We start from the raw sequence: 27385 nt of genomic DNA, 5'->3' as shown, positions 1-27385 counted from the left end.
AGCACCATGTTTATCTAGCCAGCTAGCTAGTATACTAGCTAATATAGCTAGCTAACACCACAGATGAAAGGGTTAGGTATTGTAATCTTTGCTAACAGGTTACATAGCTAGCTTATGTATTGCATTTACATCATGTGTGTGTGTTAAAGAACAGGCACGTCAACACAAGGCTTATTAATATTTGCAACAGGTGTTAAATTTTGGTCACTGTGTCAATTCCTCCATTTCTTAATACTGCACCTTTATGTTGAAAAATTAGCTAGCTTGTTGCTTCTGATTTTCCCAGCTAGACATTCCTCTGCCTTGTGCAGTGCTCATGGCTCAGGTGGTGAGTGGCGGCTGGCATAGCAGCAGTTTTGCTATGTAGCGGGACTATTGGCAAAACCGATAGAGAAGGGCCAATAGACTAGAAAAAGTCAATATCGGCCTGATATATCGGCCCGGACGATTATCGGTCATTCTCTAGTGTGTGTGTCTGTGTGTGTGTGTGACATTGACTAAACTGACAGGATGGGTGTGGTGGACAGGCTACAGTAATCTGCTGGATTCACACAGGCTTTCCCACACCCTGGCTGATGCTACACCACACCAAAACATGCTGCATAATCAACCTTCAGTGAGGACTGACTGGGTGAGATAGTGCAGGTGTGTACACACAAGGAGACTTGTGCTTTAATGCCCTTTAGAGTTCACTCCCCTACTATTTTCAAGCATGATTAAAAAAAAAAGTGCATTATAGAACAGTGGTTCTCAACCTGGGGTAGCCTACATGTACCCCTGGAGGTACTTGGCCTATCCACAGAGGGTACTGGTAAAATGTACTTGGGGGTACTCCAGACAGAGCAAAATGTGTAAACAAAAAAGGTTGAGACAACTGGGTTCCCTTCAAGATATATAATTGTGAGATCATCTGAAATTGTCAGTGAAAAGCAAACAAAAATAATAGATGTCAAAGTAATCCCTGTAAGTATGACTTTATAGAGTAAAAAAATGTCAGCAATAAAACGTTGTTCGTTGTACCATGTCAGCACACATACATTTCTACTGATAGCAGTGAAGGTTGTTCTGTTGTTAAGCATAATGACATAACTGATAAAAATTCAAAGTATACATAGCTATATGACATAATAGTGGACAGAACACATCAGATTCGATCGATCACCTTTCAAATAGTTCTACAATTACGAACTGTACTAGCATTCATATACTGAGGGAGAGAAGTCTGTGAGGGAGCAAAAAAAAGTCAACCCAATCAGACGAAAAAATCTAGAACAAGCCTTTGTGGAAGTCCCTCCCTTGAATTTTAGCGAGGTAGAGCTGCTATATGCTCGGACGTCAGAGGGACGATGGTGGAGGGCTGGTAAAGATGGCGGCGCTCTCCGAGGATGGGAGGTATGGACTGAATTGTGGCCGACGGAATGCAGATCGAGTCACCGTATTGCACGTAAAATTGACAGAGACAGCTTTCAGAGCAATAGAGAGCCACCAAACCTGTAAGGTAAGTTGAATGAATGTTTTATAGCTTACGTTATACGAGGCTATCAAAACTGGTGAACAAACTGCCACGCACAGCCAGTTTGAGCTAACGTTAGCTGTCTAGAGCTACATTATCCCCGGCCAAGTCAGTTTTATTCTACTTCAAGTACTTTGGTGAAATAGATGAATATTTGGATGGCAGTTTCGCGTGACATCTTTCGCTAACGATAATTTACCGTATGTTCAGGAGGATTGGCACTGCAGTCAGTATTTGGGCGTTTGGATATGTGTTAAAGAGTTTAACATTACAAGTTTAGCTAGCTAACGTTAGTTATCTGGGGGCTATGAGTGACTAACGTCCTACCTATAAAGAAGTTGGCAGACGTAAACTGAATTTCTGACAATAGTCAAACGTTAGACAGCCAATCTAGTTGAGAAAAAAATATTATCGGTTAACGTTAAACGTTACCTGGCAAAATGGCTAGCTACTAACAAAGTAGCTGAAGTGACATTACTCAAATTACAAAATAATTTGGCTAATGTTGAAAGTAGTCAGATAGTTGTCAACCGTTTGTGTTTACTTACCCACTATCACCGGCTGTTACCATACCATTATAGGGAGTTCAAATCAGTTCTCAATATTTAAAAAAGTATACCTTACATTTTCACGCCACTATGGTCGATATTTTCTTACGTGTATTTTACCACTTACATTTATCTCCCCCCCCAAAATCACCTTTTATTCACAAATTATCAAATTCACTCCATTGGCATTGTCACTTCCTTTTCATCCGCATCAAAATGTTGGTTTTATACCCCCCAAAAATTGGAATGGCAGTAGGCTACACCATATGACATAACTTTACTGTTTTGGCCATAGACCTATCCAGTTGCTCTTGCATTCCACACTGAAAGTTCGTCCATTTTTTTACGGCGCGTTATGTTCATGACTAAACTCTTAAATTAAATGTGAATGTTATTTTCTCTAGCTATCTTCCCAGGCGAGTAACTTTAGGACACATTTTGCTAATCTTTGTAAGTACACAGTCATGTAGCCTAGGATATGTTGTCGGTTGACTGCGATTTGTTATGAAAACGTTACAGCTAGGCCCATTTAATATTGATCGGATTATTTGCTGTTTTCCTCAAAATACTATTCACTCGATGACGATTTCTGGTGTTTCCTCGCATTTTACTTCTAATCTGGTGTTCTCCCTTAAAGCTACAGTACTGTACTTTACACAACTTTCAAAATCCCAACATCGCTGAGCCTCTAAATGGGGTCCCGGTTAGAAGGGATCCAGCTTTTGTCAAATTAGCGTCAAATGTTATTTTTATGTGCACTTTAGCTAACCTTAACCCTTTTCTAACCTTAACCTCATTCGCCTAAACTTTTGCGATAATTATCCTAACATGCTGTGTAAATTCTCATAACCTGGTACGAAAAGTAAAATCTACGTTAATTTGACAGAAGCTAGATCCCATCTAGCCATGACACTAACAGTCACTGACTCTTTCCTTTTTAGTTTCACCAGCATAGTGATTGGTGCGCACACTAAACGATGTGGCATACATAGTACGTGGGTCACACACACTAAGATTCTTAGCGTGGTATAGAGAATCCTGAAGACCACGTTGTCTCTTGAAAACAAGTATGTGATTTAGAACAAGCTGTGGCTCAAAGCAGACATTTTCAGTCAGGCATTCACACTTGCCATACAGAGTTGAAATATTTAGCCAATAGCCTACATTTTTCATTGAATCCCATTGCTTGTGAACTTCAGAGCTTTAACGATTTGGCTTTGGTTTTGTCGAAAACCAGATTCCAGATACATTCAGGGTGATGCGATACCATAGAATTAGGAATAAATAGTCATTTAATAGGATTTCTATGTGTGATACAACATCTCACTGGCTTCCTTTCTTTCTTTCTTCCTTTCTGGCAAGCTCTCATTGGCAATTGCTGATCACCATTATCAAAATATGTCGTTGCATATCTCACACTAAAACAGAATTGCAGATTTTGTGATTTTGTGCTGATAAAAATTGCTGTAGCAGAGGCCTATTATGTCTGGGCCCTTACAGATGCTGTTAGGGAACCAACCTGTAGGAACTAGAGGTCGACCGATTTAATTAGGGCCGATTTCAAGTTTTCATAACAATCGGAAATCTGTATGTTTGGACACAATTTTTATATATATATATTTACACCTTTATTTAACTAGGCAAGTCAGTTAACACATTCTTATTTTCAATGACGGCCTAGGAACGGTGGGTTAACTGCCTTGTTCAGGGGAAGAACGACTGATTTTTTTTTACCTTGTCAGCACGGGGATTAGTTTTTGCAACCTCCCGGTTACTTTCGGTTACTAGTCCAACGCTCTAACCACCTGCCTTACATTGCACTCCACAAGGAGCCTGCGTGGCAGGCTGACGACCTGTTACGTGAGGGCAGCAAGAAGCCAAGGTAAGTTGCTAGCTAGCATTATATAAATTATATATTATTATATTATAAAAAACAATCAATCTTCACATAATCACTAGTTAACTACACATGGTTGATATTACTAGTTTATCTAGCGTGTCCTGCGTTGCATATAATTGATGCGGTGCCTGTTAATTTCTCATCGAATCACAACCTACTTTGCCAAACGGGTGGTGATTTAGCACTCGTTGCACCAAACCTAACCATGAACATCATTGCCTTTCTTTAAAATCAATACACGAGTATATATTTTTAAACCTGCATATTTAGTTAATATTGCCTGCTAACATGAATTTCTTATAATTATGGAAATTATGTCACTTCTCTTGCGTTCCGTGCAAGCAGTCAGGGTATATGCAGCAGTTTGGGCCGCCTGGCTCGTTGCAAACTGTGTGAAGTCCATTTATTCCTAACAAGGACCGTAATTAATTTTCCAGAATTGTACATAATTATGACATAACATTGAAGGTTGTACAATGTAACAGCCATATTTAGACTTAGCGCCACCCGTTAGATAAAATACGGAACGGTTCTGTATTTCACTGAAAGAATAAACGTTTTGTTTTCGAAATGATAGTTTCTAGATTCGACCATATTAATGACCAAAGGCTCGTATTTCTGTGTTGTGTTATAATTAAGTTTATGATTTGATATTTGATAGAGCAGTCTGACTGAACAATGGTAGGCAGCAGCAGGCTCGTACGCATTCATTCAAACAGCACTTTCCTGCGTTTTGCCAGCAGCTCTTCGCAATGCTTCAAGCGTTGAGCTGTTTATGACTTCAAGCCTATCAACTCCCAAGAATAGGCTGGTGTAACCGATGTGAAATGGCTAGCTAGTATCGGTGTTAAAAAATCATAATCGGTCAACCTCTAGTAGGGACCAAATAAACTAACATGTTAATCCGATGGCCGTACAACCTGTATTATCTGGATGCACTTCAGAGATGCAGGAAATGGGCCTCAGCTGCCTGTGATTAACTGAGGCCAGGAGCACTGGGAAGTTCAATGGACTGTCAACAACAGTTACATAATTCCAGCAACAATCTAGTCAGACTTGGTGTAGCATATGTTCAGGGCCTAGTTAATAAAAAATCCAGATGAAATAATTTTGATTTGAAATTGAGAAACAGGCGCAGTTACAAGCCTGCTAGAGATAGCGGCAGGCAGATTAAAAAAAATGTCCACAGTCGTAGTATAGATAAAGCCTGAGCTGGAATGGGAAGCTAGCTTTAGAAAACGCTGAGTAGATCTAGCTTGTTTCGTAGTTAGTATACCCCTCTGGAGTAGGCTAATTAAAGTCTGGGGTTGAAAGGGTGTCAGGCGGTGCTATGGGAAGGAACACCGCCTTGGTGAATAGGCGCCTAGGACAAGCCAATCAAAGTTAGAACAGTGACGCGATCCTGTTAATTTATCTGACTGGTACAGAACACACAAATACATGATAGGCCTAGCAGACATCACACAAGTGTTTTGAATTCTATTGCCTGTTTTTATATCTAAATGGTTTCTGACTAGACCTACTTGCTGCAAAGTATATTGCCGTAGGGGGATAATGAAACCTCTATACTAAAATCTATTCCAAGTCCTAGTAGTTAGCCTAGGCCTATATTCTGATGACCCAACAACCTTATTGGAAGTGTAACAGTAGGCCTTGTATGCTGCAATGACCAGCCTACCATCTCTTGCTGACTGAGCAGCCAAAACTGCCTGCTTTTTGTTTCTTTCTCTCTCTCTGATTTGTGTGGGGGCTGAACTATATCTACTGGAGTGGGAAAGCTGCCTAGCCCTGGCACTGTGTGGTGGCATGAAATGTGATCAGGAGTGTGTATGTGTGGACTGGATGGTCTGGGAGTGTGTGTTGGGGGATGGGTGAAATGCTGTGGCTGGTTCTACAAACTTCTGTAGAGGAAACTGTGCCGAATTCAGCATTCAGACCAAATGCAAGAGAACACTTTACTTTACAGAACTTTACTCATCATGGGCTAATGGACTGTAGCTAGTTAGTTTGGTGTGTGTGAAGTGAACTGCACTTTTTTTGTGTGTAAACTATCACTTACCTATTGTTTGAGGACAGATATCAAAATAAAATGGTGATACATGTTTGTTAGGAAATGGCTGAATGATGGGAGTATGGCAACGAGTTTTCTTAGAAACCCAGAAATAAAACCTTGTTTATTTGAGACTAGGCTTTAGCCTACTCTAAAGATATTTATGCTGAAGAGACACAAATATACGCTAACTCATGAATTTTGTGTGGCTTAGGCTGTGTGTTATTGGGATTTTGTTGTTTAGAATTGATGTTGTGAGCTCAGAAAATGGTTTGTGGCCTGTGTTTCCTGGGCAAGGCTTAAACTTTGAAATGTTCGTATGGTCTATCCCTGTGCAAGTTTACTTACCCTAATCATTTTCGGTGTACACTGTTAAGGGAAAGTTGCTGGAGGGAAGTTCCTGAAGTTTCAAAACAGCCAGTGAAGAACCTATTCTGCAGTGCCGACGTTTCCTCATGGTGCTACCATTATATGCAACCTGCTGATGTAATTGGAATACATGTGATTTGCTATCATAATCTGACATAAATTCCATTGGCTAATTCTGAGGAAAAGCTGATATTCCTGACCACTTTGTTTGAGATGCCTATGATTTAGGCGAGTGGAGTTGCTAATTCCTGCTCTTAATTCCTACTTTTACTCGTCACAAATGTTTGAAACTATAAACATGGTAGCTAGCACACCAGTAGGATAGTAGTAACAGAATAGCCTAATTTTGTCACTAAATTAGAAAACGCTTTGGGTGTTTTTCTCAACCACAGCTCAGTGATACTCCAATTGTAACAGATTTCCATCATAATCAGTCAAATGTCAATCTCGCAGTCAACACTTACGTTGAAGATGTCCAATCCCTGTCCTCTCTTTTTCAGAATGTACCGTCCTCGCGGCCAACAATACAATTCAAGGGACTCCAAGGGGTAAGTATGTTCACACCTAAAATCTTCATTTTGACTACAGTACTACGGGCCAACCCTGTGGCTGGTAGACTGAGTTTTGTAAATCAACCATGAAAGGTTGAATAAGTTAACATTTGAGTGCTGAAAATGATGACCAATGTTGTTGAAGACCCAATGATTGTCTTGGTTTCAGTGAAATGTGCATTTATTCAGCTACGAGGTGTATTTGGTGGCTTGTTGCCTGACTCTTGCTACCCCTCTGAAAGCATCCGGTTAACCCCTGACTACCCTGGCTGTGCACTATGAAGAGTTTAACTCTCCGATGTCCCAAGATCTATAAATACTGCTCTAACAGTCTGCAACTGGGCCCAGAGCACAGGGACCAGACTAAGGTTACAACATTTCCATAAATTCCCTGGTTTCCCCAACATCTAATTTTTGTGGATTCCCAGCATCAGGGGGGAGAAAGCAGTAAATCCAGAAACCTCCAACCAGGATTTCAGAAAAAACAGGGAATTTATTGAAATTTCCCAGAATGTAGCAACCCTAGTCTGGTACCTGTGCTCTGGGTCCCTGTGCTGCAGACTGTCAACACACACACTACCAGCAACTTAGACCTCAAAGATCTGCCTGTCATGCAAACTCACATTCATTAATCTGAGATCCCATAGCTCAGATCAGTCTATATTGACAGAGGCAATACACACACATCACTGTAAAGGGATAATGTTACAAGACCATGAGAAATGAGGCCCACTTGAAGTGTTTTTACAGATGGTTCGCTATTTGCCATGACTGACTCTCACATTCAAATATGAGCGAAATCTCTTCCCAGCCCGACGCTTTAGCAGTAGAGCAAAATGAATCCCCATTTCACACCCCATTCAGAATGATTGAGTACCTCCATTCAATTCCTCACTAATGCATACAGCTTGAGGGCAAAGAGAGGCCTTCCTGGTTTTCTGTGGTAATTTTTTTTTTACAATTAATTTTCTTTAATTGTCCTTTTTATGTGAACCTCACAGCGCATTAAGATCCCAAGGACTGACTCTCTGGATGGCTCTCAGAACTTTGACTTCTATCTGTCCAACGTGGGCAAGGACAACCCTCAGGGAAGCTTTGAGTGCATCCAACAATATGTGTCCAGGTAAGCACCCTCTGGAACTAAACCGAGCATGCGCCAGTGCTCGCTACTGAAGACCCAACATAAACTGGTTCGTTAACTGGAATGCACGTCACTCTGGTGTCAGAATTTGACCATGTCATTGAGCCTTGTTAATGAGGAATTGGTTTAATTGAACTGGGTCCAAGGTGAGAAACCCTGTGCTGTATGACTGAAATTCCCCTCCCCCCCATCCTTTCCAGCTCAGGGACCCCCCACCTGGTGTCCTTGGGGACGGTTCAGGACAAAGTCACGGTGTGTGCCACCAACGACTCCTACCAGGTGACCCGGGAGCGCATGGCGCAGGCCGAGGAGGACAGTCGCAAACGAGGGACCAAGGTCCTCAAGCCTGTGGGCCAGTTCAGAGGCAAGTTCCATGCACTAATCTACCCCCAACAGTAGTATTCTCACAGGCCGGGTCCCACTACTCCAAAATGGCTTTGTTTTCCTAACCTCTCTTTTTGAACCACTGATTCTCTTAAGAACTAGCTTGGTCAAAAGCAATGGAACTTAAAGCCCACTTTTCCATCGTTTGTACCTGACTAAGCCCTTTGGGTTCAGTCTATTAGTGGTTACACAAGGCGAGGGAAGGAGGCTATTTATGAATATTGACACGGTCTGCCAACACAGCCAAACCTGGGTTAAAGTTGCACTCTAAGTAGTGCTTATTCAACAACCCTGGCCTACAGCCCCACTCTCCCAACACACACACACACACCTGTAAACCAATTGTCTTGCCTTTTATAATACGCTGCAACTAGATTGAGGTTGGGCAAGTGGAAAAGTAAAAGCTAATCTAATTTGGCCCCTCACTCTGTCACAATCTCCCGTCCTGTCTGGCCGGTGGAGATATGATGGAGATTGAGAGTGTGCAATGTAACAGCTCAGTGTTGATTTAACTGGTCATGCCAAATCTGCCTCTGCTGACCTGGGACTCAGTTCTCCCACAGCAGAGAACCATATACTGAGCTTCACTGGCAAATTGTTTCTTTTCTAGCCCCGAACTGCTACAGAGGTTTGGTGTCACAGAAATGGCCCTTTTTGTTACCAGTTATAGAACTCTAAAATATGTTCCCCATAGATGTCTTTATGTGATATATTCTAGTATAAATCTGTCTTGTTCTCACATGGTAACGATCGTGGAGAGGGTGTAGTGGGGCTCTAAAATCCGTGATGACCAAATTACGGAATTCAACTTATATATCTTCTAAATATATTAAACTTATTCAAATTTGTATTAATTTGCCGAAGATTTCAAGACATGAACAAAATGCATAAGTGATTTGTATTTTCCTTCATCTTTCTGACTTTCTTAAGAGGAAACAGTGTGGACATTCCCCTCTGTGTGTGTGTGTGAGCATTTGTATAACACTTTGTGTCGCTGTTAGCGATTATGCTAATGACAACCGTTTTCCAGTAGCTGGAAATGCTTTCTCAAAACCTCAATTAAACGTGGCCTACAAAGTAGTCGCTCTACCAGGCAGAATGACGTCATGATTATTTGCATCAATCCAGTGGTGATTTGTTTAGCAAACTGCAATCACATGTGTGCTACAGAAACACTTCTAACCAAGCAAGTCTCTTGCTGGTGAACACTTGAATAAAAGGATATCTACGCCCCCAAAATAATTATGTTGGGGACTTAAAACACCTAAATCTATAATAAAAACAAGGGCGGCAGGTAGCCTAGTGGTTAGAGCGTTGGGCCAGTAACCGTAAGGTTGCTCGATCAAATCCCCGAGCGGACAATGTAAAGAAATCAGTCGTTCTGCCCCTGAACAAGGCCGTCATTGTAAATAAGAATTTGTTCATATCTGACTTGTCAAATTAAACTAATTGTGATTTTTTTTTTTTTGAGAGCAAAAACATGAACAAATCTGAAACCTGTAAAAACAAAATGGAGGAATCAATTGGCTTTTGGGGAAAAAACTGAGTAGGGCAAAGCATTTAACAGATTTTATAGGGCCCTAGTGGGGGGGGGGTCAGGGCTTACCAGTAGAAATAAACTAACAGTTATCCACATATAAATTGGTATTGTCTGTCTAACAAAATTCAACAGTAAGCACATTCTTATCTTTGGTGGGAGGTTTATTCTAATACCTCTTAACGCCACTCTTGAACTATAGTTGACTGCAGGAATCCCTGAAATCTGCTTTACTCGTTGTGCCTCTGAACTTGAAGTCCCACCCACTCAGAAACTTAGTCAGTTAAACCCTCTTTCCCTTGGGAATTCATTTGCATACAATGGCTCAGATGGAAACTGAGAGGGGAGCAGAGGAAAGGGGTGGAGTTTGGGCATGTAACAGCTGGCTCAATAGAAGCACCCTATTAACATTAGCAAAAATGAGCCCTAACCTGCATTTTATCTTGTTTGTTTAGGGTATGTCAGTTAGGTATATTGGTCTGGGACCCTATACAGTGTGGCATAAATAAGAGCCTATTTACTTGATTGTCATTCAGAGTTTAGTACACTAAACACATGCATATCATGGCAGAAACCATGTAATTCTGTTAGGAAATCAACAGACTTGCTGTGTTGTCTTGCAGTCCTTTATCTCTCACTGTATAGACTCACTAGGCTGGCCAAATGCTTGCAGACAAAACTCATACCTGCCTCAAGTCTCACCAGGCTGAGACAGCAAAAAATGTGTGTGGTTTGTGTGCTTAGATCTCTCGCATGTCTATCAGCATTTGCTCCAGACGAAGGGACTAGGGGGCAGACGAGGGTAGAAGTTTCTCTCTAACCTTAATCTCTTAAAGAGCTTTAGGTTTTCATGATCACTGAGGACAGTATGAAGAGATGTCAAGGCATCCTGACTAAGCAGAAGACTAATGAGCTGGGGGCCAGATTCTATGTAGGCTCTTAATGACATTTACATTGGGAACTCAGTCTCTTCAAATCAGGCTTGTATGATTCAACTCGTACTAGTAGTGCAAGGTTAGTTCAAATTCAATCCACATACATTTCCGAACACAAAATGGTTGCCTTAACGACTTTGACCCTCTAGGCTTCCAAGTGTCTGCTGGCTTTTGTCCTTATCTTTCAGTCAGTATCCAATAACCCTATAACATTGTTGTCATGTTGATAAAAAAATGTCATTGTGGGATTGACAGCAAGTGACTTAGCTGCTAGTTAGCGAGTTAGTCATTTCTGCTGTAAACTCAATTCTGAGGTATTAGCAAGAAAACATTTTAATTGGTCCATTTTAAGCATAAGAGAAACCAAAAACAGATCAAATAAATACATTTCTCGTCTATGCCTTCCTCACCCCTCTAACATCAGGTAAGAAAGTCCAGATCCGCAAGCCAGCGCCGTCAGGCTCCGAACCAGTTGCGGAGCGCAAACGCTCCACCCCCATCAACCCAGCCAACACCATCCGCAAGTGCCTTGCCAACAACCCGGTGTCCCAGCGGCCCTACCGCGACCGTCTCGTCCACCTGCTGGCTCTGCGCTCTTACAAGAAGCTGGAGCTACTGGCCAGGTTGCAACGGGACGGGGTCAGCCAGAAGGACCGCAGCTCTCTGGGGAGCACCCTGCAACAAGTAAGGCTAGTGCCCTGCAACAAGTAACCAAGAGGGTGGAGGATAGTGTTTCATAGGTAGTTTTTGATGAAACCGGGGGGAGAAGGGGCCAACAAATCTACAGAGCCTTCCCCGAAACTGGTAGGGGAACACATTAGCGCTGATAATCTTTTTTATAATCATGTTTAAAAAATAAGAATAATTACATGCAATATGTGGGTTGAACACACAGAATAAAATAATAAAAGTCCCATAAATGGTAGCGACTGCCCATTCTATTATCACTTATTAATCACTTGAATAAGTTGTTGTGATTATTACATACATTATTATTTGATTACTATTTCATTCCAAGTCATTTCTATAAAGCTGCTGCCTACGCTGTCCGGCAAAATCATTATTTGAGAAGTTCTTCAACGTAAATAAGGGATGCTTTTATGACTGCTGAATACCAGCTATCAATCACTTGCAGTAGATCGTGTAATTTCAGGTAGAGATACCTTGCGAAGCAACTGCTCTCGAGTTAATATTGATCACACGTTCTTCTTTAACTTAGCAGATGTAAAAGAAACACAAACTGGGAAAGTACGAGCACAATGGATTATGGTCATTGTAGTTAGTTTAGCACAGAAAACATGGTGATTATGTTCACTATTGGCCTTTTGGAAACTACAACTCCCTACTACATCGCACCGCTCGGGCTTGATCTTATTTCTAGAGAAACTGTGCAATGTGCACATTGAGCTCACAGAAAAAAAAACTAACAATGACATTCTAATCGTTGAACCGATGTCGGTCAATTAGTTTTAAAAACCGATGTCTGTTAATCGCTCAGCACTAGAACACATAGATAAGATGGTTAGAGCTTGAATAAATAATACGTGGCTATATAAAGTGATTCCTAAATATGCACTTGAGTTCATAGATATTTTAAAGTATGAGTAACTGGTAGCACTGTGAGAAGACACATGTCCCGGGTTTGCCCCTAGGAATCTTCACCCTTCTGAAGCATTAGACCACAGAATGCAAATCACAGAGGACCTGTTCCCTGGAGTACAAAGACCTTCATTCACCACTACTGAACATAGCACACAGCAAGAATGAAGCAGCTATACATTAAAGCCATTAGTCGTGTACACACACACACACACACACACACACAGACAATATGTGTGTACACACACACACACACACACAGACAGACAATATGTGTGTACACACACACACACAGACAGACAATATGTGTGTACACACACATACACACACAGACAGACAATATGTGTGTACACACACACACACACAGACAGACACACACACAGACAGACAATATGTGTGTACACACACACACACACAGACAGACAACACACACACACAGACAGACAATATGTGTGTACACACACACACACAGACAGACAATATGTGTGACAATATGTGTACACACACACACACACACAGACAGACAATATGTGTGTACACACACACACACACACAGACAGACAATATGTGTGTGTACACACACACACACACAGACAGACAATATGTGTGTGTACACACACACACACACAGACACATATGTGTACCACACACAGACAGACAATATGTGTGTACACACACACACACAGACAGACAATATGTGTGTACACACACACACAGACAGACAATATGTGTGTGTACACACACACACACACAGACAGACAATATGTGTGTACACACACACACACACACAGACAGACAATATGTGTGTGTACACACACACACACACACAGACAGACAATATGTGTGTGTACACACACACACACACAGACAGACAATATGTGTGTGTACACACACACACACACAGACAGACAATATGTGTGTGTACACACACACACACACAGACAGACAATATGTGTGTGTACACACACACACACACAGACAGACAATATGTGTGTGTACACACACACACACACAGACAGACAATATGTGTGTGTACACACACACACACACACACAGACAATATGTGTGTGTACACACACACACACACACACAGACAATATGTGTGTGTACACACACACACACACACACAATATGTGTGTGTACACACACACACACACACACAGACAATATGTGTGTGTACACACACACACACACACACACACAGACAATATGTGTGTGTACACACACACACACACACACACACACACAGACAATATGTGTGTGTACACACACACACACACACACACAGACAATATGTGTGTGTACACACACACACACACACACACAGATATGTGTGTGTACACACACACACACACACACACACACACACACACACACACACACAGACAATATGTGTGTGTACACACACACACACACACACAGACAATATGTGTGTGTACACACACACACACACACACACACAATATGTGTGTGTACACACACACACACACACACACAGACAATATGTGTGTGTACACACACACACACACACACACACAGACAATATGTGTGTGTACACACACACACACAGACAATATGTGTGTGTACACACACACACACACACACAGACAGACAGCATGAACCACACATTTATAGATAACATACTCAAACTGGTTTATTTGCCTAAAGCAAATGAGTTGTCTGACTACAATGCTGACTACCCCCATGCTTGGGCTACATAAAACACAACACACAGACTCGCTTAGGGATTTGCATAATGTTGTGATGGAGAATGCAGAGACACTGAGTTTGGGGATGAAATGCTAATTAAATGCACTGACTTCATACCCAAGTAGGGCAGGGACCAACAAAAGTCTTTAACCCTTAGGATTTGTTTGACTCAAGTAAAGAGGCAAAAATATTACCAGCGGTTGTATTTGTTGCTTTTAATGATCCCAAATTATTGGGCAGCACTTTTTTGAAAAGGAACGACTACAAAATTAGACGCTGCTGATCTTGTTCGCGTGTCTGTTTGTCCGCAGGTGGCCAACCTGAACCCCAAAGATAACTCTTACTCTCTGAAGGACTTTGTGTACCGCGATGTGCAGAGGGACTGGCCGGGCTACTCCGAGGATGACCGCGTTCAGGTCAACGGGATCTTGGTTCGGTAGGTCATAACACATTTGTCTGAATGTTTTTGCGACGTTGCACCCTCCTGAACAGGCCCCTCCATTTTATTGCGAACGGGACTCCGTGTAGCGGCGGCTTACGGGCAGTTGACCCTCGTCTCCTCTTTCTCTCAGGAAACTGGGCCTTCCCACTGAGACACTTTCCTCCAGCAGTCCTCTTAAAGACGGCCTCCCGGCTTCCCCACAGGTAACCCCTCAACAGTACACCCTGCTGGACACAAACACTTTCAGTATTACTCGCACAAATCAATGCAGAGCGAACAGACAAGCCGAGCCAAACTAAATGACCAGTTCTCTCCTGTAAAGACACACATTTTTATCTTAAACCTATGCAATGAATTGTTTGCTAAGATCAAAAGGAAACATTGGTCCTTTATCACTCATTCACCGTAGAAATCCTTGTTTGATCGTTTGGTTATGGTCTTTTAGCAGAAGTGCCAGCCCGAGTTACCGGTTCACTTCACCGACCCCCTGATGCCGAAGAAGCCCCGCATCTCCCATGTCACCAGCCAAGGGCCCCCTGCCGCCCCAACCCCCATCCCCACCTCGTCCTCTAGAGAGCGCCGCGCCCCCCCGAAGGAGGACGACAGCCACCATAGCGCTGCTGCCACCACCAACACAAAGCGCTCGTCTCTCCCAGCCAGTACCACCACCACTGCTGGCCCACCCCTCAACCACCACCACCTTCCCCCTCCCTCCCAGCTCCAGGTTTCTCAACGCCCTCCCCCGTCGCATCAGTCTGGCCCGGGCTCCAACTCCAACTCGCCCAGCACGCCCGAGGGCCGTGGCACCCAGGACCTGCCCCTGGACCAGAGCTCCACCTGCCTGGAACCCCCCTCACCGATAGCCACCTCCAGCCCCCCGAGCAGGACCACTGACCGTTATGGCCCCTGCATGCCGCCACCAGCCAGCTCCAGTCCCCAAAGCCACCCAGCCCTCACCATCTCTTCATCCTCCTCATCCTCTACCATTATCCCCCCTCCCTCGCCAAGCAGTAGCAAGAAGTCCAAGAAAAAGTCAAAGAAGCACAAAGAGAAGGACCGCGAGAAGGAGAGGCGCAAGGATGTGCGAAGCAGTAAAGGCGATGGCCCTGGTGTCAGCCCCCGAGGGGTGCCGGTTGTGGACGCTCAGAGGCCCAGGAAGAGACACCGCGACAAGGCGGAGGAGAGACAAACGCCAGTCATCCCCGCCAAGAGCCCAGTCTGCCTGGATGAAGGTAGTCTGCCTTAATGTCTTGGTTTGGTTTCATGGTTAAAAGGGAAAAGTGTGCTTGCTTATTAGCGTGCATGGCCCAATTCCCAAAGGTTTCATTTTCAAGTGACGTAGTGGTTTCTTTCAAACCTCGGGAGGGGAAAAAAACAAAACACTGCAATAAGTGTGTGCATGCTTTGAACATGATGGCATGCTTGCATTGCCTTGTGTGAGTTGGAGCATGTATGTATATGTTTTATTTATTTCACCTTTATTTAACCAGGTAGGCTAGTTGAGAACAAGTTCTCAGTTGCAACTGCGAGCTGGCCAAGATAAAGCACAGCAGTTCGACACACAACAACAGTTACACATGGAATAAGCAAACATACAGTAGAAAAGTGTATATACAGTATGTGCAAATGATGTAGGATAAGGGAGGTAAGGCAATAAATGGGCGATGGTGGCGAAGTAATTACAATATAGCAATTAAACACGAATGGTAGATGTGCAGAAGATGAATGTGCAAGTTGAGATACTGGGGTGCAAAGGAGCAAAATAAATAAATACAGTATGGGCATGAGGTAGTTGGACGGGCTATGTACAGGTGCAATGATCTGTGAGCTGCTCTGACGACTGGTGCTTAAAGCTAGTGAGGGAAATACGAGTCTCCAGCCTCAGTGGGTTTTTTTTCAGTTCGTTCCAGTCATTGGCGGCAGAGAACTGGAAGGAGAGGCGGCCAAAGGAAAAATTGGCTTTGGGGGTGACCAGTGAGATATACCTGCTGGAGCGCATGTTACGGGTGGGTGCTGCTATGGTGACCAGTGAACTGGCGGGGCATTACTTAGCAGAGACTTGTAGATGACCTGGAGCCAGTGGGTTTGGCGACGAGTATGAAGCGAGGGCCAGCTAACGAGAGCGTACAGGTCGCAGTGGTGGGAAGTATATGGGGCTTCGATGACAAAACGGCTGGCACTGTGATGGACTGCATCCAATTTGTTGAGTAGTGTTGGAGGCTATTTTGTAAATGACATCGAGGATCAGTAGGATGGTCAGTTTTACGAGGGTGAAGGATGCTTTGTTGCAAAATAGGAAGCCGATTCTAGATTTATTCTTGGATTGGAGATGCTTAATGTGAGTCTGGAAGGAGAGTTTACAGTCTAACCAGACACCCAGGTATTTGTAGTTGTCCACATATTCTAAGTCGGAACCGTCCAGAGCAGTGATGCTGGACGGGCGGAAGGGTGCGGGCAGTGATTGCTTGAAGAGCATGCATTTAGTTTTACTTGCATTTAAGAGCAGTTGGAGGCCACGGAAGGAGAGTTGTATGGCATTGAAGCTCATTTGGAGGTTAATTAAGGCTGAGATCCCGCTAATGGGATCGATATGACAACAGCCAGTGAAAGTGCAGGGCGCCAAATTCAAAACCGAAATCTCATAATTAAAATTCTTCAAACATACAAGTATTCTACACCATTTTAAAGATGCACTTCTTGTTAATCCCACCATTGTGTCCGATTTCAAATAGGCTTGACGGCAAAAGCACCACAAACGATTGTTAGGCGAGTGCCTATTCACAGAAAAACACAGCCATTTTTCCAGCCAAAGAGAGGAGTCACAAAAAGCAGAAATAGAGAAATTAATCACTAACCTTTGATCTTCATCAGATGACACTCATAGGACTTCATGTTACACAATACATGTATGTTTTGTTTGATAAAGTTCATATTTATATCTAAAAATCTCAGTGTATATATTGGCGCGTTATGTTCAGTAGTTCCAAAAACATCTGGTGATTTTGCAGAGAGCCACATCAATTACCAAAATACTCATCATAAATGTTGATGAAAATACAATCCGTATACATGGAACTTTAGATAAACGTCTCCTTAATGCAGCCGATGTCAGATTTAAACAAAACTTTGCCGAAAAAGCAAACCATGCAATAATCTGAGTACAGCGCTCAGAGACCAAAACAAGCCAAACAGATATCCGCCATGTTGTGTAGTCAACAGAAGTCAGAAATACCATTATAAATATTCACTTACCTTTGATCTTCATCAGAATGAACTCCCAGGAATCCGTTCCACAATAAATGTTTGATTTGTTCGATAAAGTTAATTTATGTCCAAATACCTCCTTTTTGTTAGCGCGTTCAGCACAGTAATCCAAATTCATGACGCATGAGCAGACAAAGTTCCGTTAGTCTGTAGAAACATGTCAAACGATGTATAGAATCAATCTTTAGGATGTTTTTAACATAACTCTTCAGTAATGTTCCAACCGGAGAATTCCTTTGTCTGTAGAAATGCAATGGAACAGAGCTCGCTCTCACGTGAACGAGGGTCACCAGCTTGTGGCTCTCTGGCAGACCTCTGACTCATTCCCCCCTCCTTCACAGTAGAAGCATCAAACAAGGTTCTGGAGACTGTTGACATCTAGTGGAAGCCTTAGGAAGTGGGATATTGGTCATATTGCACTTCCTATCTTCAATAGGGAATGAGTTGAAAAACTACAAACCTCATATTTCCCACTTCCTGGTTGAATTTTTTTCTCAGGTTTTTGCCTGCCATATGAGTTCTGTTATACTCAGACATCATTCAAACAGTTTTAGAAACTTCAGAGTGTTTTCTATCCAAATATACTAATAATATGCATATATTAGCAACTGGGACTAAGTAGCAGGCAGTTTACTCTGGGCACCTCTGGGAACCTTATTCATCCAAGCTACTCAATACTGCCCCCAGCCATAAGAAGTTAACACAGTGTCCAAAGAAGGGCCAGAGGTATTCAGAATGGTGTAATCTGCATAGAGGTGGATCAGAGAATCACCAGCAGCAAGAGCGACATCATTGATGTATACAGAGAAAAGAGTCGAAGAATTGAACCCTGTGGCACCCCCATAGAGATTGCCAGAGGTCCGGACAACAGGCCCTCCGATTTGAAACACTGAACTCAATCAGAGAAGTAGTTGGTGAACCAGGCGAGGCAGTCATTTGAGAAACCAAGGTTGTCGAGTCTGCCAATAAGAATGTGGTGATTGACAGAGTCAACCTTGGCCAGGTTGTGAATACAGCTGCACAGTAATGTCTCTTATCGATGGCGGTTATGATATCGTTTAGGACCTTGAGCGTGGCTGAGGTGCACCCATGACCAGCTCTGAAACCAGATTACGTAGCGGAGAAGGTACGGTGGGATTCGCAATGGTCGGTAATCTGTTTAACTTGGCTTTCGAAGACCTTAGAAAGGCAGGGTACGATATAGGTCTGTAGCAGTTTGGGTCTAGAGTGTCTCCCTCTTTGAAGAGGGGGATGACCGTGGCAGCTTTCCAATCTTTGGGGATCTCAGATGATACGAAAGAGGTTGAACAGGGGTTGCAACAATTTCGGCAGATAATTTTAGAAAAAGAGGGTCCAGATTGTCTAGCTTGGCTGATTTGTAGGGGTCCATATTTTGCAGCTCTTTCAGAACATCAGCTATCTGGATTTGGGTCAAGGAGAAATGGGGGAGGATTGGGCGAGTTGCTGTGGGGGGTGGAGGGCTGTTGATCGGGGTAGCCAGGTGGAAAGCTGTAGAAAAATGCTTATTGAAATTCTCAATCATAGTGGATTTGTTGGTGTTTCCTATCCTCAGTGCAGTGGGCAGCTGGGATGAGGTGCTCTTATTCTCCATGGACTTTAGTGTCCCAGAACCTTTTTGAGTTTGTGCTACAGGATGCAAATTTCTGCTTGAAAAAGCTAGCCTTAGCTTTCTTAACTGCCTGTGTATATTGGATCGTAACTTCCCTGAAAAGTTGCATATCACGGGGGCTATTCGATGCTAATGCAGTACGCCAATGGATTTTTTTTGTGCTGGTCAAGGGCAGTCGGGTCTGGAGATAACCAGGAACAGATATCCCTTGGTTCTACAATTTTTGAATGGGGCATGCTTATTTAAGACTGAGGAAGGCACTTTTTAAAGAATAACCAGGCATCCTCTACTGCCAGGATGAGGTCAATATCCTTCCAGGATTCCTGGGCCAGGTTGGTTATAAAGTGTTTTAGGGAGCGTTTGACAGTGATTGAGGGGTGGTCGTTTGACTGCAGACCCATTACGGATGCAGGCAGTTATCGCTGAGATCTTGGTTGAAAAAGGCAGAGGTGTATTTGGAGGGCAAGTTGGTTAGGATGATATCTATGAGGGTGCCCATGTTTACGGATTTGGGGTTGTACCTGGTAGGTTAATTGATAATTTGTGTGAGATTGGGGGCATCAAGCTTAGATTGTAGGGTGTCCGGGGTGTTAAGCATGTCCCAGTTTACGTCACCTAGCAGCACGAGCTCTGAAGATGGATGGGGGGCAATCAATTCACATATGGTGTCCAGGGCAGAGGGTGGTCTATAGCAAGCGGCAATGGTGAGAGACTTGTTTCTGGAAAGGTAGATTTTTATAAGCTTGAATTGTTTGGGTACATAGCCTGCAGAGTTCTGTCTTACTATCCAGGTATCTCTGCAGTAGATTGCAACACCGCCCCCTTTGGCAGTTCTATCTTGTCGGAAAATGTCATAGTTAGGGGTGGAAATGTCAGGGTTTTTGGTGTTCTTCCTAAGCCAGGATTCAGACACGGCTAGGACATCCGGCTTGGCAGGGTGTGCTAAAGCAGTGAATAAAACAAACTTAGGGAGGAGGCTTCTAATGTTAACATGCATAAAACCAAGGCTTTTACGGTTACAGAAGTCAACAATTGGGAGCACCTGGGGAGTAGGAGTGGAGCTAGGCACTGCAGGGCCTGGATTAACCTCTACATCACCAGAGGAGGAGTAGGATAAGGGTACGCCTAAAGGCTATCAGAACTGGTCGTCTAGTACGTTCGGAACAGATTTAAAGGAGCAGGTTTCTGGGCGCGATAGAATAGATTCAAGGCATAATGTACAGACGAAGGTATGGTAGGATGTGAGTACATTGGAGGTAAACCTAGGTGTTGAGTAATGATGAGAGATATTGTCTCTAGAGATGTTTAAACCAGGTGATGTCACTGCATATGTGGGAGGTGGAACTAAGTGGTTGGTTAAGGCATATTGAGCCGGGCTAGAGGCTCTACAGTGAAATAAGACGATCACTAACCAGGACAGTAATGGACAAGGCATATTGATATTAGGGAGAGGCATGCGTAGCTGGGTGATCATAGGGGTCCAGTGAGTGGTTGGGCTCGCTGGAGACACTGCGATTCAGACAGCTAGCAGGCCGGGACTAGCAATCTAGCAGAAGGGCCTTAGAGGGATGTCTCGACGGAGGAAAGTCTGTTTTAGCCTCCGCGTGCAGTGACGTCGATAGATCAGTCGTGATGGATTAGTAGCGTTCCGAGTAGCAGAGGGGTCCAAGTCCAATTGGCAAAATAGGTAAAGTGGCCCAAGAAATTGGCCGATGGCTCTATTCAGCTAACAGTCCAATATGCTCGAGACAGCTAGCGGGCTGTGGCTAGCAGATGGGCATTCACTTGATGTTGCGATGTTGGGGCCAGTTGAATACCCCCTCAAGCTGATTACGTCGTAGTCCAGTCGTGAAGGATTGGCGGGGTTCCATGCCCCGTACCGGCAGTAGAAGGGTTCCGGGTATTGTAGCCCAGGAGGGCCTATAGGATGGGCTAGCTCCAAGCTAATTGGTGCTTGATTTCGGATAGATGATTAGCCAGGATTAGTCACTCGGATAGCAGCTAGCTATCTGCGATGATCCAGGTGAAAAGGTCTAGAGCTTGCGGTAGGAATCCGGGGATATGGAGAGAAAATAGGTCTGGTATGCTCTGGTTTGAGTCGCGTTGTTCAAACTGGTGAGAGCTTTTTGAGCTAAAGGTTAGCTGATGACCGCTAGCAGTGGTTAGCGGTCACAATTTAGACATGGATAGTGTGTGTGCTATTCAATATTAGGAAAATGTTGTTTGTGTGTATATGTGAATTAACGTAGTCAAAGGTTTTGTATTTCGTCCCATATTCCTAGCACACAATGATTACATCAAGCTTGTGACTCTACAGACTTGTTGGATGTATTTGCAGTTTGTTTTGGTTGTTTCAGATTATGTTGTGCCCAATATGAAATTAATGGTAAATAATGTATTGTCACTTTAATTGTAAATTAATAGAATGTTTCTAAACACTCCTACATTAATGTGGATGTAACCATGATTACGGATAATCCTGAATGAATTGTGAATGAGTGAGAAAGTTGGAGGCACAAAGATCATACCCACAAGACATTAACCTTACCAATAACGGGGGAGGTTAGCATTTATTCGGGGTCTGATATTTAGTAGGTAGTATTTATTATATTTAGTGTATGATATTAAGGTGGTCAAAGAATGACCTGCCCTGAGCAGCAGACTCAGAAATCAGTCCATTTGACTCTTTGTTCTGCCTCTAACAACTGTTTCAATACCAGTACTTTTGAATGGCTCATAAGTTTAAGGCTACCACTAGTGAAGAGAGCTGTTTGGCTGTCAGTTGGTTATGGAGTATAATTGTCTTTGCTGTTCCCCAGACACTAAAGAGAGGCCAGTCCACTCGTCAGACCTATCCTCCACCACTGTGATGCCAGATTACATAAGGTGAGTACTACCCCCTTTTTACTTACTTAATACTCTTTGTTCCTATGTGGGACATAAGGCTTCCACAGAAGAGCACCACTGCTACCAATCATCAGCCTTTCGGGGGATGGTATCTCCTTTTTTACCCCTCTCAAATACACATGAAGGACCCTGTGTGTCTCCTTGTCGCTGACCTGTGCTGCTGTCCCCCTACAGTAAGTACACGGCAGTGGTGTCTATGGACCAGAGGCAGACCTACAAGGACGAATTCAACGCCGAGTATGAGGAGTACCGCGTCCTGCATACCCGTGTGGAGAACATCACCCGCCGCTTCCACCATCTAGACACCGAGTCCAGGAGGCTGCCTCCCGGCACCAAAGAGTACCAGGTCAGATTATAACAAGCTACACCACAATACAAGGAGAAAATATTACAAACTTCACCACCAGATCAAATTATAATAAACTACACCAATGAGTACCAGGCCAGATTCTACCAAACTTCACCACCGAGTAATGCTGCATTCATGTGCTTGTCGGAAATGCAAAACGTCCCAATAAGCAGTCCGACATGATTGTGTTCCAAGTGCTTTTGAAGTCAGAAGACGATTGTTCTACCAATTTGATTTTAGCTAGCTAGATAAGATGGCTAACATTGCTAATAATTAGCTAGCTTGCATTGACAATATGGTCAAACTAGCTACATCTTTTTGTTGAAAAGGTGGAAGGTCAGTGGTGAAACATCGCAACTCTGGTAGCAATATTTTATTTTGAGTTTCCCACTAGTAATTGCTACTTGGAGGGTGGTTAAAGTGAAACGTCAGTCGGAATTGCCGTTAACTCTGACAGCACTATTAGTACCAGGTCTAAATATAACACTACACGAGTACCAGGTCAGATTTTTTTTTTTTTTTAATGTATGGGAAAATGTCAACACATTTTGCTCATGTAACTGTAAGCATTGTTTGTACTTTTTCAGGAAGTACATGAAGAAGTGTTGCAGGAGTACAATAAAATGAGACAAGTAAGTAAAACAAATGCAGTATACACTGAAAAATGCAACATGCAACAATTTTTAAGATTTTTACTGATTGAAAGCTAATAAGGAAATCAGTCAATTGGAATAAATTCATTAGGACCTGGTCTGTGGACTTACAGAAATGCATCTGATCACAGATACCTTTAAAAATATAGATATGTGTTTTCAATGGATGTGCGAAGTTGCTGGATGTTGACTGGAACACGCTGTTGTATACATCAATCCAGAGTGTCCCAAACATGCCCAATGGGTGACATGTCTGGTGAGTATACAAGCCATGGAAGAACTGGAACATTTTCAGCTTTGTGTACAGATCCTTGCGTCTTGGGGCTGTGCATTATCATGCTGAAACATCAGGTGATGGCGGTGGATGAATGGCACGACAATGAGCCTCAGGATCTTGTCACGGTATCTCTGTGCATTCAAATGGCCATTGATAAAATGCAATTGTGTTCGTTGTCCGTATCTTATGCCTGCTCATACATAACCTCACCGCCACCATGGGGCACTCTGTTCGTTGACATCAGTGAACTGCTCGCCCACACCGCCATCTGCCCGGTACGGTTGAAACCGGGATTCATCTGTGAAGAGCACACTTCTCCAGTGTGCCAGTTGCCATCAAAAGTGAGTATTTGCCCACTGAAGTCTGTTACTACGTTGAACTGCAGTCATGTCAAGACCCTGTTGAGAAAGACAAATACACTGATGAGCTCCCTGAGAATGTTTCTGACAGTTTGTGCAGAAATTCTTTGGTTGTGCAAACCCACAGTTTCATCAGCTGTCCAAGTGGCTGGTCTCAGATGATCCCGCAGGTGGAGGTCCTGGACTTGCGTGGTTACATGTGGTCTGCGGTTGTGAGGCCGGTTGGATATACTACCAAATTCTCTAAAATGGAGGTGGCTTATGGTAGAGAAATGAACATTCAATTATCTGGCAACAGCTTCTTCAACTTGAGACATCTGTGGTGTTGTGACAACTGCACATTTTTAGTGGCCTTTTTATTGTTCCCAGCACAAGGTGCACATGTGTAATGATCACGGCATTTAATCAGCTTCTTGATATGCCACACCTGTCAGATTATCTTGGCAAAGGAGACATGCTCACTAAAAGGGATGTGAAAGAAATTTGCATATGGAACATTTAATGAGCTGAAATAAAAGATCACAAACATGGGACCAACACTTTTTACATGACACTAATCGCTAGCTATATAGCACCAGATGGAGTGGAGTTGAAGTCTGACTGTGTACTTGTGCTCCACGAGTCATAACCAGTTGTGGAAGGAAGACTTGAAACTTGTTTACAGCCAAAGGGTTGGCTAGCTATCTGGCTTACTCGCTGTGCATTAGTTAGCTTATGTGACCAGTGCTAATTGCTAGCAAACCACTAATGACTCTAGCTTGTTAGTGTCACAAAAATGGGTGAACCAAGGGTTAATTTTAGTGGGAACCTTTTAACATTACCTAGGTTGATTTGCTTGGCTGAGTCAGCGCAGGGCGGCCTCCAACAAAAGCAAGCATTCTGTACACTTCAAGGCACTGGGTTATCAACCAAACACAGCGTTGGAACTTTGAACAGTCAAATAAAAGTAAATAAACACAAACCTTTTAAATGGCTTTCTCATGTAACATTATAGAGTCTCTAATTTCTTTGTCTGTCACCCTGCAGCACAGCCCAAACTACCAGGTGGAGAAGCAGCGCTGCGAGTACCTGCACAACAAGCTGGCCCACATCAAGCGCCTCATCGCTGACTTTGACCAGCGCAGGGCCCAGTCCTGGCGCTAGAGCACCAGCTTCAAGACCACAGTGTTGAGGTGGTTTAAGGGGTGGGCAGAGCAAGGGGAGTCCAACTGGCTTTTTATTTATTCAGACCCCTCTGCCACCACGTCCTTCCTTTACCCTTTCTTTCTACCTTTTGATTCCACAGGCTGCAGGAGGCTACAGTACACCATCTTAAAATTCTTATTCACTGCCCCCCCCTACCTTTTCTCGTATTGGTTTCTCCTGGACCTCCTCTCTATTACTACAACACTGGTCTAGAGGAAGAGATCTACATGTGAGGGGGTGGTAGGGCAAAAATACTTAACGCTTCTTACCTTTTGAAGGACTTATCCCTAAAAATGAACAACAAAAATTAAACTTATTTTTGAAAGCAGAGAAAATATTATACTTACACTTGTATTTAAGTAAATAAAGAGGGAGATCTATTTATTTTGGACTGTTAGGATGGAGGAGCGGTCCACAGATGATTTATTGTTTAAAAAGTTTATATTTTCCAAAAGCAATGCAAAAAAACATGGGCCTTATGTGTTTGACTTTATGAAGCCATTTTGCACGTGAGAGGAGATCCCATTCTGCATCCCAGTGGTCCAAAGTGGCTCATTTTCATTGTAAAGTAGGGGGCTCAAGGAAAGGAATCCACTTGAGCAATTGAGATGTAACACCAATGTGTGTGTGCATGGGTTATAAAATGGCTTATAATGGGGGTGGGATGGGTAAATTAGGAGTATCCGTCCCCTGACAGCAGGGGCGTGCTACCCTGAGCACCACCAGTGTTTCTGCCCTCAGTGCAAAAGGGTGCCTTAACGTGTTTAGTTTACACTGCAATGTCGAGTCGCTGAGACTTCTAGGGTCCCCAAGGCAACACGGGGGAACTACAACCACCTGGCTACAGGTCACACAGACCAGTGTGTGTGTCGGGGGGACACAGTAAAGAATATGTCTGAGGTTAGGTGGTACCTTTTTGAGAGGTGAGGGAGTATCAAGAGGGGCTACAAAGGTCAGGGTGGTTTGTGTGTGCGTGAGTGTGACCTGTGTATGGGTGGGTGCCAATGTAAAACGGGGGGAATTAACGGGTTGGGGCGAAAACACAAGTGGGGAAAGAAAAAGTTTAAAAAAGCTGCTTTAGTCTTTGTTTGAAGAGCCAGAGCCCTCAGGATCAACCTGGCTAAAGTTACATGTTCTTAATTGGGAGGCTGTTCTAGAGTAGCAAATCTCTAGGACTACAGCGTTGCCTCGCCAGCTTATTTAAAGGAAAACAGGCTGTGTTCTGTTTGACGAGAAAAAAAAAAAAGAATGCATCCACCTGAAGACAAATCTGTATTACGATGAAAAATGTATTATTTTCTTCTCGATTCCAGTTTTGGCAGTGCAGCAGAACTATGGAAGAACGACGATTTAGCGTTTCTGTTTTTGAATTAAACTCATGCTGATTTAGTTTGATGGATGGGTTATGAAAATCAACTTTTGAGTCTTTATTTCATGATCTCGTTAATTAACAAGCTCCTTTGAGCTCAAGGGAAACATAATGTTTACAAACCTGTGTTAGAATGTTTGCCCAAAAATGTACTGTTCTGGTATTCCAGTGGGGTATCTACCTACCAGTTGTCACACTGATACCAGAGACAGGATATGAAATGTATTCCCTGGAAAATTGCTTTTATTTTCTTTCTTTTTTTGTGGGGGGGTGGAGATATTCTAATACTTCTTCATTTGAACTTTTTTTCTGTTTCTGGGGGGTGGGGGGTATAAAAAAAAATTATAATTATATATATAATTGTAAGAAACTGAAGATGCAAACTTGCTGCAGTATGGTGTAATGTAAGTCTGTGATAGAGCTCATATCAACTGTCGTGAAATGATTGGGGCTTCCTTTGAATGGGCCAGTCTCTGCAGCAGACCGACTCTTTCCAGAGGTAGTGTCACTTTTTAAAACAGGAGCGTGGCTCTCTCCAGTCACAAAAGCCAACTATATTTCAGTGTTGCTGTATTTCAATTTAATAGTCAAACTCTATAAGGACCATGAGCTCAACATGTTTAAGAGGGATTTGTAGATGTGAAAAATACTTATTTGCAGATCCTGAATAATTGTGACACTCGTGAGTCCCAAGAGGAGTACTGAAGTACAGG

At 43.2% G+C, this 27385-nt stretch overlaps 1 protein-coding gene across 2 annotated transcripts; it reads left to right on the top strand.

Moving 5' to 3' along the window:
* The first annotated feature begins 1305 nt into the window (after positions 1 to 1305).
* Positions 1306 to 26177, top strand: LOC112233765 (RNA polymerase II elongation factor ELL2-like). 2 transcript variants are annotated; one of them, XM_024401612.2, is made up of 12 exons: positions 1306 to 1498; positions 6881 to 6928; positions 7933 to 8054; positions 8273 to 8436; positions 11353 to 11612; positions 14549 to 14673; positions 14810 to 14882; positions 15128 to 15911; positions 22393 to 22459; positions 22655 to 22826; positions 23417 to 23461; positions 25145 to 26177. In XM_024401612.2, the coding sequence occupies exons 1-12, from the start codon at positions 1325 to 1327 to the stop codon at positions 25259 to 25261; spliced, it is 2151 nt and encodes a 716-aa protein (XP_024257380.1). In that variant the 5' UTR covers positions 1306 to 1324; the 3' UTR covers positions 25262 to 26177. The 2 variants fall into 2 exon arrangements, with proteins under 2 accessions (XP_024257380.1, XP_024257378.1); XM_024401610.2 differs by having other exon boundaries at positions 1307 to 1498; positions 15125 to 15911.
* The last annotated feature ends 1208 nt before the right edge of the window (positions 26178 to 27385 follow it).

The sequence above is a fragment of the Oncorhynchus tshawytscha genome, linkage group LG02 (genome assembly GCF_018296145.1).
Source record: "Oncorhynchus tshawytscha isolate Ot180627B linkage group LG02, Otsh_v2.0, whole genome shotgun sequence".
Lineage (NCBI taxonomy): Eukaryota > Metazoa > Chordata > Actinopteri > Salmoniformes > Salmonidae > Oncorhynchus > Oncorhynchus tshawytscha.
This window is presented reverse-complemented; position numbering and strand designations above follow the sequence as displayed.